General features: G+C 38.2%; 2 protein-coding genes across 2 annotated transcripts in view; one reads left to right on the top strand and one right to left on the bottom strand.

The window, feature by feature from the left end:
- Positions 1–1,144: 1,144 nt before the first annotated feature.
- On the top strand, positions 1,145–6,856 carry LOC101157292 (serine/threonine-protein kinase SBK1). The gene is made up of 4 exons (XM_011476765.4): positions 1,145–1,543; positions 2,315–2,481; positions 3,442–3,644; positions 4,554–6,856. The coding sequence occupies exons 2-4, from the start codon at positions 2,319–2,321 to the stop codon at positions 5,127–5,129; spliced, it is 942 nt and encodes a 313-aa protein (XP_011475067.1). The 5' UTR covers positions 1,145–1,543; positions 2,315–2,318; the 3' UTR covers positions 5,130–6,856.
- A 4,627-nt stretch (positions 6,857–11,483) lies between these two features.
- Positions 11,484–16,597, bottom strand: part of LOC105354324 (scavenger receptor cysteine-rich type 1 protein M130) — a 14,269-nt gene continuing 9,155 nt past the window's right edge. The window contains exons 12-18 of the mRNA XM_023956360.2: positions 15,920–16,213; positions 15,568–15,828; positions 15,303–15,475; positions 13,179–13,290; positions 12,951–13,097; positions 11,817–11,906; positions 11,484–11,660 (exon numbers count right to left, since the gene is read on the bottom strand). Coding sequence (XP_023812128.2) covers positions 11,500–11,660; positions 11,817–11,906; positions 12,951–13,097; positions 13,179–13,290; positions 15,303–15,475; positions 15,568–15,828; positions 15,920–16,213 — 1,238 coding nt within the window. The 3' untranslated portion in view covers positions 11,484–11,499. The remainder of the gene's footprint in view (positions 11,661–11,816; positions 11,907–12,950; positions 13,098–13,178; positions 13,291–15,302; positions 15,476–15,567; positions 15,829–15,919; positions 16,214–16,597) is intronic.

Here is a 16,597-nt window from a genome sequence, read left to right as displayed (position 1 = left end):
ACGTGCTCGTGAAATAGAGAGGAGACGAGCACAAAATGAAACTGTCACAAACATTAATAATGTGTTGTTGGATTTGGGTGCCATCATTTCTATCAGTTCCAACTTAATTAAGACACCAAACACCAAAGTATCTGTTTCTTTGGATCATCAGTTTATCTTAATGCTCTGCTGCCCAAAATAACTGCAGGACAGTGTTGAGTGAATTAAACCTTAATGGGTCACAAATCCCCACACTTGGACACAGGTGTGACTGCAGCTTTGGCCCTCCTGAACTGGGAGGTGACTAACCAAAAGATTTGTGTATTTAAGGACCAAACCACCTGAAACATTTGTGGTTTTAACCCTTGTGCTATCCTATGACCCCACCCTTACATTGACATGTTCTCCCTACCATGACAAAGGTGGATAAAGGTGAAGAGGATTTCATGTAATCCATGGACACCAGTGAAGATCACAAATCATTGAAGAAAAAAGGTTCAGAGCACTGTCTAGTGGGTCTAGATGACCCCACTCCCAATGGTAACCCTTGTGCTATCCTAAGCACTTTACCATTGGGAGTTGGGTCATCTAGACCCACTAGACAGTGCTTTGAACTTTTTTTCTTCAATGATTTGTGATCCTCACTGGTTTTCATGGATTACAGGAAATCTTTCCACCTTTATCCACCTTTGTCATGATAGGAATAACACGTCAATGTAAGGGTGGGGTGATCTAAGATAGCACAAGGGTTAAAGTGCCTAGGATAGCACAAAGGTTACTGGAACGTGTCAAGTCAATTCACCCGGTAACCACTAGCTGGATGTTTCAAAAGTAGGTCTGTCTTTATACACTGAATTGCAAAACAGCTGAAATAAAAAAAATGTATATACATTTTTTTTTTCTAAAACATTCAACTGAGTTTTAGGGCCACCCAAAAAAAAAAGTAACATTTTCGAGATTATAAGCCGTAATTTTACAGGCTTTAAAGTCGTAAATTTACCAAAAAAATTGTAAATTTCCTTTTTTATTCTCGTACCTTAACAGTTATGACTTTTTTCTCGTACAAAGTCACACAATCCACTATCACAAGGTTTTTTTAATCAAACTTTTACAATTCATAATCATTAAAAAAAACTATTTCAAGCCTTTGGACTTTTTTCCAAACAAACGATAAAATTGTTTTCTTGTGCAACACTTCAATAACATTTAATGTGACATAACATGTGTGGATCTGATTACACTGAACTATGTTCATTTCTGTGTAAAGTTTAAAATAATGTCAACAATGAAGGTAACGGCAGAGCATAAACACCCACACAGTGTCCTCCTCCTCTTGGCAGAGACGGTTCATAATCAGCTGTTTAGGAGGGCAGTCCCTCCCCCCCCACCATGCTACAGGAGTAAAGGGCAGCTCAGTGTGATGAGAAACTTTTAGCTCCAACCCTGCAGCAGCGGCGGCGGCGGCAGTGCACGGAACGCCTGCATTTGGACCTGCGTGAGCTTTTGAGACTCAGCATGCTGCTGATGTGAAAGAACGCCTGCTGGGAAGAGTCGAGACAAAAACGTAAGAATTCATCGATCAATCTATCTATCTATCTATCTATCTATCTATCTATCTATCTATCTATCTATCTATCTATCTATCTATCTATCTATCTATCTATCTATCTATCTATCTATCTATCTATCTATCTATCTATCTATCTATCTATCTATCTATCTATCTATCTATCTTATGATATTGATTAATATTATTAGATGGCTGTTTTTAGCATCATATAATTAATAAACTGAATCAATAGAAAATAGTCAACATATATATTATTTTATTTCTTTGTGTATAAACTCATTATTTACTTAATATAAACTAAATCGCAACCACCAAATAAAGTAAATGTGCTGATAATGTATGAATATTATAGACTAATACTAGTCATACAATATAAATAGTTTACTTTGGTTAGTTAAATCCAAGCCTCTTACTGTCTTTATGACAATATGCCTCCAACTGATGAAAGGTATGAATTTTGATACAAAATGTTGTGTCATGTTTATAATAATAATAATGGATTAGATATATCTACGTCTTTTTTTTTTTTTTACAATTTGTCCATTGTAAGCGCTCATTTCTAGAATTCTTTATATAACATTTAGATATTTAAAAGCTAAAAAGTGATCATGACCAACATCATACAACTAACAATACAAGATAATAGTTTAATCTAAATAGACTGGTAGAGAAAAAAAAATATTATAGTGTTATAGTATAGTGTAAAAATATGAGAGAAAAATTAACTTTAGTGGGAATTGAAAAAAGTGTTGCCTGTGTTTAAAGAGCGATGATTGAGCTGGGCCTCCCTGACGGCAACCTGATCGACGAGCTGATGGAGCTGACGGCTCAGAGCATCAACCATCTGGAGATCCAGGAACGCTTCAACGTTATCAAGGAGATCGGACGAGGAAAATATGGCAAAGTGCTGCTGGTCACTCATCGCTTCAAAGGTGTGACTTCACTCGTGTCATTTTTGTGGAACTAAAGCGAAATGGTGAATCATTTTGAAGTTACAATCCCTCTAGTTTACCCAATCCAAATATTTCAGCTGAAGAGTCCACGTCAGTCTACCTGTTAACCCTTGTGCTATCCTAGGCACTTTAACGTTGGGAGTTGGGTCATCTAGACCCACTAGACAGTGCTCTGAACCTTTTTTCTTCAATGATTTGTGATCTTCACTGGTGTCCATGGATTACATGAAATCTTTCCACCTTTATCCACCTTTGTCATGGTAGGGAGAACACGTCAATGCAAGGGTGGGGTCATCTAAGATAGCACAAGGGTTAATGCTATAAAGAAACTGTTAATGGACACTATTGATGACAGTCTGCAGATAAAAAATGGTAAAAAAATCATTTTTAACAAATCCTATTCCTAAAATCAAATGAAAGTCATAAGTGTTTTAAGTACAAGTTGTAAGTCACAACATGAGCCTCTGCTTTTGAAATTGAATACAAATTGAAGTCAACTCCACACCTCTGTTGGCTTTCATTAAATTACCTAAAACATAAAGGTAACACTTTTTTGAGAACACAAGTGATTTTTTGGTCGATAAAGATGAGAAAAAAACAACATTCAGTTTAAAGAGATAAAAACAGAGTCTCTGTGATGGTGACGAAAAAAACCCAGTTCCTCTGACTGGGCAGGAGCTAGATTTGACCCCCAAAAAAGTCGAGCCGAAGCCGAACAATACAGTGTTCAATGTGGGCAAACCTGGAGTGGAAGTGCGACCGGCAGATCCAGCAGAATCTATAGGTGAAACGCAGATTTCTGTGTGTCTGAGATGACAGAAGGCTCAAGTTCCTCCAGTCCAGCAGCAGTAATTACAAGCACCAGTCATTTCCCACTTCCATAAGACAAGCGGCATGCGTGCGGAGTGTGATAACAGTAGCCGTGTTCATGATCTGCAGGGACGCCCATGGCCTTGAAAGTGATGCCAAAAGCCTCGACTAAGCTGCAGGGCTTTCTGAGGGAGTACTGCATCTCTTTGCACCTGTCCTGCCACCCCTGTATCGTCGGCCTTTTCGGGATTGCCTTCCAGTCTAAGGAGCACTACTGCTTTGCTCAAGAGCTCGTCATTGGGAGGGACCTGTTTGCCGTCATCCAACCAAAGGTTGGAGTGTTACACTGCATGTATGCCAACATATGCCATAATCCCAAATAAACAAAAACCTTGACATTTAAATAATTAAACCAATCATATTTGGTTTGATGCATTTTTATTCATGTTGTGTGAATATTCGCTCTTGTCATGTTCAATTATTTTTTTCTGCCTTATTCTAGCACCAATCACCACAACGAAGTCTAGTTGGTGAAAGTCACACTCACCAACAATGATTATGACAAATTATTCAGATTCTGATATCCAAGACGTTTGTAGTTATGGGTTGTTTAAAAAAGAGTGTTGGAAGTTTTTTTCTCTGAAAGGCTGAAGAATAGCATGACATACATTTATATTTACCTTAACATAGAAGACGAAATATTAATAAATCAAGACCATAAAACCAACTTTAAAAAAAAAAAAAGTTTTATTTTTAAGGCTAAAAGCTGCGTTCAGTCAGTGTTTGGGTGTAAAAACTTCTTTTTTAAGTCTATTAAAGAAGTTCAGTGAAAAAAAATTTTTTTTTGAAACATAAATGCGTATGTAAATCTATAAATCTACAATCTACAAAATAAATGGATCATTATTTTGTCAAATTGCGTCAAATAGTAAATGAAATCATAAACATCTGCTACAGACTGTCGACCTGTCCATGATGTCCCCCGCCTTCACCCACGTCTAAACCAAACCATACCAATGTTAAAATTACACAATATCTGTAATATACCATGAACACCAGAAACTGTGAAATTAACCAAAATATTTAGTTTCAATGACAAATTGAAGAATGAAAAACAGCGTAGCGTGTCATCAATTGACATCAATTGAAACAACAGACTTGAGTGTTTTGAAGCTGACACAATTTCTTGTCACCAAAACCTTAAAGCAAGTCAATGGGAAAGCATTGTGTTTTTCTTTCAGGTGGGTATTCCAGAACCCTCTGTAAAACGCTGCGCTCTGCAGGTCGCCAGCGCTCTGGAGTTCATCCATAGTCATGGGCTGGTCCACCGCGACATCAAGCCTGAAAACATCCTCCTGCTGGACAGTCACTGCCAGCAGGTCAAGCTGGCAGACTTTGGGCTTGCCCAGAAAAGAGGCACCATGATCCGCTTCATCACGGGAACCCTCCCCTACATGGCTCCAGAACTTTGCGGCATGGCTCTGCTGGACGGGCAGAAGGAAGCGACTGCTCCTCCTCTGAGTGTGGAGCCCAGCCTGGACACTTGGGCCTTTGGTGTGGTCATTTTTTGTATCCTTACAGGTTACTTCCCCTGGGATCGCTGCATGGACTCTGATGATTTCTACCAAGAGTTTGCAGACTGGTGGAGAATGGAGCAGAGGTCCTACGCTGAGCAGGACATCCCTCCTCTGTGGAAGAAGTTCACCCCAGAGGCCATGGAGATGTTTGGGAAGCTCCTGGCTCTGGATGCAAACAACAGGTGCAGTGTGGGAGAGGTGAGAGGATATGTGGAGATGGACTGGATGAAGAAAATTTAGCAACATTTCTGCAGGGGTATTAAAGGGAAAGCTTTTACATTTTATTCTTTGCCTTTTGTCGCGTGTCTCCATCCCCTTCACAGCTAAGTAGTAAATGTCTGAAATGAGCTCATAGTTTGTGAAGATTTTATCATGTGTTCTAAGTAAAAGTGTTGGTTCTGGATTGTCAACTTAAAGCTTCATGTAAATGGCTGTCATGCTGATTTAAAAAGTTCATATTAGAAAATGTACGCTTAAAATTGGTTTTTTAGTACTTATTGATTTAAGTTAGCTTTTTCTGAGCTTTTTGAATTTTTTTTTATTCGGAAATCATAATAAAAAGGTCTCATAATTTCATTCTTATTCTATAGTTTTACAGCGTTGTGTCGTCTGGTTAGTTTGCTTGAATACCAAAATACTAATGACAATAAAAAAGTTAAACGTGTTTAACTCTAAACATCTCTTTCCATTCATATCATGCTTTCTGTTTGGGTCTATTCAGAATTCCTCCATCCCACCCCTGCTCTGACCTTGTCCGGCAGCTTTCTGTCCATTAATCTCTTAACACTTTGCTGCAGCTGGCTCTGCGCTGATGGACGCCCTGCTGCTGCGGTGCGTTGGCGCGGCGTGCCGCAGGTGCTGTCAGGGTGTGATGTGTCACGAAAGTGAGAGCCTCGAGCAGATTTGGCCGAGATCCGAAAACCATTTGTTCTTCTCATGCTTTACATACATGTGTGAGGCAACACGCTAACCAGAGTCATCCTTCAAGTGACCCTTCATTCCAACAGCCCACGTAAATCCCTAAAAGCCACTGTTGACTCATTAGCTGCCATTGACACAAACATCAACAGAAAGTTAAAAATAGAAACGATATATATATGTATATATATATATATATATATATATATATATATATATATATATATATATATATATATATATATATATATATATATATATATATATATATATATAATTTCTACTAATGTAGTTAAATGTTTTTTTTAATTATCTCCTAGTATTTTGTTTTGTAAATATTGCATGTTTTTATGGTTTTGTTGTATGCGATTTATGATTAAAAAATATTTGATGGATTTATATTATAACTAATATTTTTTTAACAATATCATTTATTTGTTTTAATCTTTGCTTCGTTTAAAAGTTTAAAAGGTCACTTTAGACTTTCTTTGGGGATTAATAAAGCTTCCATTCATTTCTTTATCTATTCTACTGCTGTTGTTAAAAGTAGTAGGTAAAAATCAACTTTTGCACAAAAACTATTTTTTTTAACATTAATCAAATTTTTAAAAAGTTCTCCTTTTTATTTAATTCAAATATGTTTGACCCAGAAAGTCGAACTGCAGACTGGAGTTATTCTGTTCCAAAAGGGATCTTTTAGCTTGCTACAAAGTACGTTTTAAAATTATTTCCCGTCCCTATATTAGTTCTAATACATTTTCCTGCGTACTTGAATAAGAATAAGTGTAAGTTTACACTTAAACTTAAACCAGATGGGTAGAATAATGAAGAAATCATACTGACACATTTTTGTTTTCTTTATAGGTGATAGATTTTTCATCTCTTTCATGGTAAAAATGTTGGTTTTTTTATTATGTAAAGTTTTTATTATAAGTATAAAATATATTAAAGATAGATTTTCAAAAATATTCATGTTTCATAAATGGCTTCACTAAGTTATATTAATGCCTAATGTAAAAAATGCAGTCACATTAAACAACATTATGATCAATTGAGATATATCTGGAGCTGGTTTAGCTCGTGCTGGTTTGCGGCGACTTCCGTCCGTGAAACCAGGGTTCGACTCCGGGCTGCTCCCTGTTCCTTTCTCTACCTCTGTGCCGGTTCCAAGCCCAGTTTGAGAAGGTTGCGTCAGGAAGGGCATCCGGCGTAAAACATTGCCAAATTTACCATGCGACTTGTTCGCTGTGGCGACCCCTGATGGGAGAAGCCGAAAGTGGAAGTGGTAAATGATCAATTGAGATAAATAGGGTTCCTTCCTTTCTACAGGTAGATGCTTTATTCATAAATTTGCCAAAATAACTATTACCATATTTTATTTTTGGGGCCATAATGCATGCTGGATTCTCATGCACATAATCAATAAAAGGAAACAAAAAGTATTTTTTTATAAACAATGGCTGCCCTGGATTATACCATTTTGTGCTGCCCAGAACCCAGAGAGCCTAGCGTGGTCAAGAGGCAGGCGATTGATGGGACGTTTTCTTAGTGAACTGTGTTGTTCTCATTGACTGTATAAGAGAACTGGACTGAGTGACCCCTCCCTCCTTGCGCTCCAAATAGTAAGTGCCCGCCGGGTCCAAGAAGCCAGAGACTTCTATAGAGAAATAAACAGCAAATACTCAGTTATTCTATTGGTCAGAAAAAAACATTCTTGCTTGATAATCCTATATTTTTCATGGTATTTTTTCTTTATCACATTATAAACCGACCAATTAAAATATGTGGAGCCCACTGGACCCCACCTCGATGGACAGATTTTCCTGAGACCGCTTTCAATGGAATGGGTGTGACCTTCCAACAAGCTCCCGATTGGTGACAGTGGTTGCCCTAGAAACACTGACTAAAACCAACTTGGACCAATCAATGCTTACTGTCGACCTCCAAATAACGGCGTCCTTATTGCGGAAAAATGCTGACTGAATTGACTTAGCTGGAGCAGGAAACTACTTTTTTATGGGTGACACCGACACTGGCTCAGTCCAGTTCTCTTATACAGTCAATGGTTGTTCTTCGTGTTTGGCTCTTTTATTTGCAATGATCGGCCTTTACAACACAACTGATCAATCAAACTTTATTGACTATAACTCTCAGCATTGATTGGTTTTAACACACAAAATACAAAACAAACATTCACTTTTTCAGCTCAATATGTTGAAGCACAGTATGCATCACCGCACCAGGCTCCTAACTACATTGCCCATAATGCTCCAACAATCCATCAAGTGGTACAGAGCAACCAGACCTCATATATACGTAGCAACATATTAAACCGTAGAAACCATAGAAAGGGTTTATTAAAAAAAAAAAAAAATTCGGTGCACCTCATGGTAAAAAAAAAAGGTACATTCCACTTGAATATGTTTAACAACGCTGTATTAAAGTCACATCACTGAACTAGCAAAAGTAACAGTAGCTTATGGCTGTTTTTGTTATAAATGTTTTCATTCTTTAGATAGAATTTTGACATATTTTCCATCAGTTTTGGTTGAAGAAGAGTTCATATATACAAATAAAACACAGAAAAGTTGGTCTTAACAGAGTTTCAGTGTCTGTTTAAACCATTGAGAGTAAATGTCAGGGTTCTCCTGGTCTATCCTAAACATTTAGGTCAACATTGGCGTGCTAAAGCCCCCCCCAAGTTCCTTTGGACTCTATTTCATCCTCTTTTGATGACACCTGAGATTGACAGAAAACTTCCACATCAGGGTGTCTTAGCTCTGTCTATTTGTGTTCCAACCTCGCAGCAGTTAATCCTCCATCAGGAAACCTTCTGGGAGTGGGGCTCTGATGTTTACATATCACACCAGGGCCATCGGCGACAAATTAGTCCCGCTGAGTGTATCATCGGCTCTGTGATCTCAGAAGTCAACTCTGTGCTAAACATGAGAGGCTCTCGCTGGTCGGTCAGTCGGTCTTTGGATGCCTCAGTTCATGGTGACATAAAGCAAAAGATCTGGCAGAAGGGCAAGTGTCAATGTCTTCATTAAGGAGTTTAAAGGGTTTTCTATATTAAGATATATAGTCTGAAACAGGGTAAATATCAATGCTATATTTGTTCAGTTAAAACTATAAGCAACTGAAAATATGGGGCCTTGTAGAAAATGGCTCATTGTGCTGTGTATCAAACTATAAGTGACATTTATAACATACAGTTTGATACTCAACATCTGAGCCACTTCCAAATTAATCAAGCAGACGGTCCTCAGACATTGCTTTAAGAAAATAACATCAAAGTTTTGGATTTATATATATATACATACACGTAGCTTTAACCATCTACGGTGTTTCTCATTTTGTACAACATTTTCCAATTATTTATTCAGATCAAATCAAACTTTATTTGAATTAAAAAAACTTGCTTTGAACAGTTTAAAGTGATTTACATTTAAAAAGAAAAACAAAAGGTAGCCACAAAAATGTAAATGAAAGCCAACCACCCCTTTGTCTTCACCCTTGTTAACCCCACACACAGCTTTAAAACAGAGCTTCAATTATAAAAAGAATACATATATCTTCAGAGACTAAGTGCCTATAACAAAACAGTAAAAACTTTAACATAACATTTTACAAATGAGAAATGGTGATGGGTCATGCTCAAAAGGTGGGGAGTCAATTGAGTCGACTAAGTAGCTCACTATACAAATGCCTTGATTTTATTTTATTTTGCTGGTAACAAATCAAACACTTTTTTTTCAGCTCTCCTGTCCCCGACTTCATTTACCCTTTAACCCCGGAGCTGTCACCGGCGACAGCTAAAAAAGGCACGCTCTTTGATATTCCGAGAAACCCTCGGAATTCGGGGAGAAAAGCGGCTTTTCGCATCGCGTTTGCACTTGTGCAACACTTTAGGTTTGTAAAGTACAGTTCACACAATGTGTAGGTGTTTCATTGCAGCACAAAGCCAATAACACACACTCTTTGATATGCTGTAAATCCTCAAAGGTTTACGAGATTGCCCTGAATCAGGTGGTTATGATGTTGGGAAAAGCAGCTTTTCATGTTGGCTTTGCAACATCGCTGTTCTTCGCGCCAGAATCAGCGGATTTACATTGATTTCGTTAGCACTTCTCTACAGTGAAGTGCTGCGAGTTTAATCAACAACTCTTCTCTTTTATTTAGGAAATACGTACTTTATTCTTTTGATCTATTTTCAAAGCGTTCCTAGTGGTCTTTTAATTATGATTATGCAGTATTTTATGCAAAATCAAAAACCTGTCTGGGTTTCTAGGACATGCCGTGGAGTAGGCCTGTGCTCATTTCCCATCATGCTGTTGTATACTTTTTTCTATGAGCAATATTGTACCTATCCAGCTGTACATTAAACCCAAATGTTAGCGAGGATGATGGAAAAAAGGGACATACAAGGATCTATGAATTTGCTCCTGATTCACCACGATTTGACAAATGAAAGGCTGAACCCGAATTCTTCCCCTACCCCTTTGGCTTGTCCCCTACCAATCTAATTTGGCAATGATTGGAGGGGTAGGGTTTTCCGAAATAGTCTTTTGAAGGGGAAACCTAAGCAGCAGAAGGCTCAGTATCCCTCCGCCACAAGGGTGAACTGTGTCCTGCTTTCATTTCTTCATGCATGTGCTCCGAAGCACAGAACTCCCTTTCAAGCAATATTTATTAATATGTCTAATTATCCTAAGTTTGATTAGTTACTGTATGAATGTATAACTGATGTTTATATTGCTGTTGTGTATTATTTCTGCTTAATTGCTTGAAATAAACCATTTCAAATCAAATCAAAACTTTACGTGTAAATGTAAGTCATGACTTTTTGATGTTGTTTTGTATTTTCTGAACCGCCGACTATTGACGATGTCATTGAGTGGGAGAAATGTCCGGATTAGAAGATTTTTATTTTTCCATAGCCCTCTGTTTGGAGGGCTAAATGTAGAGGTAGGGGAAGAATTTGGATTTGGCCAAATACCTAAAATTGCTATTCTTAATTTTCTTTATATATGTCGTCCGTAATTAAAGGAATGGTAAAAGAACTTGTTAAAAACACCAAAAATCCTCAATGGAGTGAGTCTTTAACAGTTTCAAATGGTTCCTACTAACAATAACTCTTAGTATTGAAACATATGTATTATGAAGTTCCTAACTTTTGCAGGGTAAAAACATAACAAAAATCAAAACAAAATATTTTTTTTAAAGTCATCAAATGAAACATGTTTTAATCAGTTTATAATATTCCACCTAAGTGCAGGTTTTTGTACACTGTAACAAACAGAAACACAAATTGACTAAAGCGGCTCTGGCACAGCTGTCAAAGAGACTTGAACAAAGTCTTTTGGTCTCCACACCACAGGAGTTAGTGGCATTAATAATATCATCTGACTATAGTGAAACCCCATTTTGTTCAAGTCATTTGGTGTCTCACCCATCCTGATCAGGAACAAGGTAATCTTCATCCTCAGGTGGGCCAGTGCTGTTTTCAGCTGTGGCTTTGGGCTCATTGTGGACCTCGACTGTGGTCTGCATGTTAGCAGGGCCATCTTCAGTAGGGTGCAGGTCATCCACTTCACACATTTCTCCATCTGTTAAAAAATAAAAAAAACTTCTAAAATTCTGCTGGTCTTTTTGTTGCAAAATGCAAAATTAGTAAATAAAAAAGAATTGTTCAAAACTTTCCATCACTTTGGTCTGCGACTTTTTGGTTTCCTTTTGAGCCCTGGGGGGTCAACGGCTGAGCCTCAGGCGCTTTATCCACATCATCGTACTCCAGAGAGGAAGAGCTCTGTACGTCCCTCTCCTTTATGACTGCAGCTTCTGCAAAGACGCCTGAAAACAACACAAAATATCACCAACTCTGCAGAACAAATGAAACAAGAAACCACACAGTGAGAACATGCATGATACGATGTGTTCAGCAAGAACTCAGTTTTATCCCTAAAATTGTACAGTGTCAGTTACAATAATGATTGACATGAGACTCACTTTCACATTTAAAGGCCTTTTCTTCTGGTTGGCCAATCTCATCGTAGGATTCACTGTCCTGATCTGCTTCTCTGTCCGGCAGCATTTTAGCTGAAAAGGGATTCACACAACCATCCATGACCGATTAGTGGGGAACTTTGTGGAACGTAAGTGGTAATAGTAAACTAGAAGACTGAAAATGAGACTTAAAAGAGTAATAATTGGCAAAAAGAAAAAAATTGAACGATTAAAGTTGACCATAAAAATAAAGTGAAAACAGCACAGTAAGAAAAATACATGTTTGTAAAAAAAAAGCCAGAACCGGGTCTCGAACCAGCAAGTTTCTGCACCAAGGACTCCCCATGTATTTCAGTGGAGCTAAAAATCCTGGAAATCCTGGAATATCTAGAAAAGTTTAAGGATTTGAAAGACCAAACGTCATAGCTGGAAAAAGCTGAAAGAGCTGAACATTTGAATAGTTGAATGGTTAAAATAGCTGAAAAATTGTAGAAGGAGTTAAGGGCCAAAAGAAATGGCAAAAGATACTATGATAAAGTAAGAGAAACCGAAAATGCTTTATAGCATTCAACCAATAATTGACTTTCAACTGCCATTCTATTAATTTATCAAGGGAAAAATGCTGTGATGATGATGGGGAACTAAACTCTACTGTTAAACAGCTTTCACAATTGTCTTTTTCTGTGTGTGAATTACGTAATATTATAGCAGAAGAAGCAAGCCCCAGGTGTGACTTCAAAATGATCAAACTCTACATTCAGGACAGAATTGAAAACGTTTGATATAAAAGACAACCGTTTAACTTAATAACGTTTATCCACCAACGGATATTTTCCCTCCCATTTTTAATGTAAATGAACAAATCAAACCTGACAATAGTAACCCTTGTGCTATCCTAGGCACTTTAACATTGGTAGTTGAGTCATCTAGATCCACTAGACAGTGCTCTGAACCTTTTTTCTTCAATGATTTGTGATCTTCACTGGTGTCCATGGATTACATGAAATCTTTCCACCTTTTTCCACCTTTGTCATGGTAGGGAGAACATATCAATGTGAGGGTGGGGTCATCTAAGATAGCACAAGGGTTAAATGGCCTTGAAAGTGACGGATGAACATGTGCAGTAAATGTACTCACTCAACACCTTTTTCCGAGCTCTCCAAACCATCCAGAAGCGAACAAGGACAGGGATCAGTATCAACACGAGCAGAGACGTCCCAATACCCACAATAAGAGGCACTGTGATATTGGATTTTTCCACCTCTGGTTCTGTGTTTTCAAAACCTGAAAATAAATACAGCAAAGTTACATTGAAAGAATGATGGAGTATCACAAATCCAAACAGGTTCTGCTTTTGTGGTTTACCTGCACACTTGATGATGAGTCCATGTGTCTGTCCTCCACAGGGCTGTGCTTTCACACAGTACTTTATATCCTTATAATCTGTTGGGCACTCCAAATATATTCCTTCATTGATCTTTTAAAAACAAAAAAGCAGAATTTTACTTTGAAAACACCCAAACGTTTGATGAAAATTAAAGGATGCATCATGGACAAAAATTGGTCATTCTGAAATGTAAATAAAGATCTGTTCTAATAAATAACAAATAAAAAAAATTGCCATGACATTAGCGCTCATCATCATCTATTAAAGGAGACATTGGTATGTTATTCAAGTCATGGAGCAGCGAGCTCCTTACACGTGGGAGGGGCTACGTATTAAGTCGTTTTGGGAAATGGCTGTTTTACAGAGGAGCTGTGGATCAGACTATTCCACATGACACACTCAACATTTGATGCTGTGTGATGCTGTGGACTCTCTTGTGGTGCGCACTGTGCGGCGCCCAAGGCAGCCAATTCCAATCAAGAAGCACTTTGGCATCACCATCTGACTCATTCGATTTGTGTTTCTTTGCGGTTTTGCAAAGTACGCCGATTTTGATACGCCTCAAAAACCACCAGCTTCAAGCGCAAACATGTTTTTTCCGTAAATGTAGATTTTTTTCCCCCGTTATTGTCGTGTTTCCATTAGGCACATTTACTATCGCAAACCCAATTTGCGCAATTTCATAGTCAATGGAAACACATAAAGTATGTGGTCCTGCAACGAACTAGCGACCCGTTCAGGCTGAACCCTGCCTTGGCCCAACAGTAGTTGGGTTGATTCCAGAAACCCCATGACCCCAAAAGGGATTCAGCAGGTTCAGAGGACAGATCGATGAAAAGTGTTATGTAAATTTACATCTTGAAATGCTGTATAAAAAGCTATAATTTTTTAACTCAAAATTATTGCGATTTACAAACGTATGTGGAAATTTTATATCTACTCAGATAAAAAAAATCAAATATCTTTGGGTTTTAATGTAATGCAATTCACAAGTTTTTTTTTCATTCAATAGAATTTAAAAGAATTGGGTTATTTCTTTTAACCAACACCTTGGGTTATAAATGTTTGGTTTGAACTTTGGGTTACTTTTTTTTGGAGGGATACTGACTTAATGGCGGCAGTGGCTCAGGCGATTGAGCAGGTCGTTTAATGATCGGGTTTGATCCCCGCTCCCCCTAGTCAACTGTCGTTGTGCCCTTGGGCAAGACACCTCCCCCTCCCTGCCTCCAGTGTGGCTCCAATGGTGTGTGAATGCGTATGAATGTCCCGGTGATGGTCAGAGGGGCCGTAGGCACGTACTGGCAGCCACGCCTCTGTCAGTCTGCCCCAGTGTAACATCACCAGGTATGAATGAGGAGTGAGTAAATAATGGACACATTGTAAGAACTTTGAGCTTCTATTATTATTTTTATCTACAGTGGGGTTTTTCCACCCAATTCATAGTTTATTTGTTTTTTATACACTTCTTATGAAACATTTCTCTGGCCCAGTAATTGGGTTGGACTGCCGATGATGGTTTTACTGCCAACATGATCAATTTTTTGAAGTAAAACTTCTGGATGTGTATAGAAAGATAATATGGTTCATGTCACATTTTAAGACCTGTGTATGAATTGATTTTTAAAACATATTAGACAATTATCCGTAGCAAAGATATCACTAAAGGTAATTATCTATATCTACTTTAACATCTCTACCATTTCAAATCTTTTATGCAATCACATTTCCTAAACTGGTTTACTCTTACAGTTTAGCCTTAGATAGACCCTTTGGTCTATCAGTTTTAGGATGTAACCACCTGTCTTAGTGTTCAGCTGGTTATATATGAGGAGCTGATTGTCTTTTGTCTTCAGTTATGAATGTCATTCAAGCCTGAAAGCGCTCACAGATCTCAAAAAGGATCTCCTACTCCCATCAACAGTTTTGTCTTACCCTTTTACTTAGTTAAATATTCTGAAGCTTTTATCCCTTTTTTTAGTTCATTTATGACACGAAGGTAGCTGGTGATAAACTAAAAGATTCTGAAGACAGGGATGGATGGAGGAAGCCGATTCGCTGTGGCGACCCCGAAGGGAAAAGTTGAAAGAACTTAAAAATCGTACCTTTTCAAGTCTTGCGTTTGTGTTATATTCACAGTTCATCTCTTTACACAGACTATTCAGTAGCTTGCTGTTTTTCAATGTGTCTTTGTCAACACAAACATTTTTCCAGTTTCTACCATAATTGACTTGAACCTGACCTCCACATTTCTCAGTCGTCTGAAACGTAATATTTTCTGTGAAAACAAAGGAAAAAAAATCATTTAAAAATGAGAAAATACAATCAAAAGGAGTTGATCTCATCAGTATTGCATTTTAAGAAACTTACTGTAACAGGAGACGGACACTGAGCTTTGGCATTTTCCCTCATCCCTGTGGCACTGACCAAGAACGTGGTGGTGTTGGTCACAGCTGACGTAAAGCCTAGATTTTGCACCAGGCAAATCAGAATGGTCAAAGGCATTGCCACAGTTCAGTTCTTGACAGACCCTGTTTGAATAGTCGATGTCCCAGTTTTTGTTGCACACTGGAGAAGAGTTGATCCTGACTTGTCCAGAACAGTATCCTGACAAGCTGACCTTTGACCGATCTGAACAGAGATTATCCCATCAAACAGGGATGTGGTCAGGTACACACTCACCTTTCACAACACTGACAAGTTCTTCAGAAGTAAAACCCACCTTGACATTCAATGAAGAGTTTCTTCCTCTGCAGTGAAGGAGGAGTTTCTGTCTCACAGTCCCAGATACTTTCAGCCTTTCCATCATTTGGACATTTAAAGGTTTTGTTCCAGAAAGAATCGGCACCTGAAACTTCTCTTTTAGTCTTCAATGGACCGCACTGGAGATCCGTACAAAGTTGATTCCCCTCTGTCTCCGTCCAGCCTTCGCTGGAGACGAGCATCCTTCCTACTTCAGAGTAAACAGCCACTTCTCCCTTACAGCCATCTTCTTCCAGAACCATCTCCCTCCAGTCTGAACAAGCAGAACAGGCGCAAAAACAGTAAAGCATGAGTACTGTATTTTTCTTATAAGTCGCAGATTCTTTCAAAGTTTGTCTAGGGGTGTGACTTAGACTGAGGAATGATTATACATGATCTATTTTACACATAAATAGACTCATATACTCATTATTTACCCAGTAACAACTGGTTGCACTGTAATGATTGTTTCCCGTTAAAAACAGCGAGAGGGCACTGTAGGCAGAACAAAAGAAGAAACTCCGCCCAAAACAAACATGATAGTTCTCCTTCTGAACTTTATGCAATTTTTTACTATTTGGATTGAGACATTATTATTCTTGTTTTTAGTTTTTCCTCCTCGTACTAATATGGGACAGAAAGTAATTAAACTGGGTTA

Source organism: Oryzias latipes, chromosome 7, assembly GCF_053564925.1.
Source record: "Oryzias latipes strain Hd-rR chromosome 7, Olatipes_Hd-rR_3.1".
In the NCBI taxonomy this organism is placed as follows: Eukaryota; Metazoa; Chordata; class Actinopteri; order Beloniformes; family Adrianichthyidae; genus Oryzias; species Oryzias latipes.
Note: the sequence above shows the minus strand (reverse complement) of the source record. Positions and strands in the feature narration are given on the sequence as shown.

Bases quoted from the DNA above. Each gene is read 5' to 3' on its own strand.
- LOC101157292 (XM_011476765.4), top strand. From the start codon at position 2,319: ATGATTGAGCTGGGCCTCCCTGACGGCAACCTGATCGACGAGCTGATG. The intron at 2,482-3,441 runs GTGTGACTTCAC...CATGATCTGCAG, and splicing joins GGTCACTCATCGCTTCAAAG to GGACGCCCATGGCCTTGAAA. The intron at 3,645-4,553 runs GTTGGAGTGTTA...TTTTTCTTTCAG, and splicing joins TTGCCGTCATCCAACCAAAG to GTGGGTATTCCAGAACCCTC.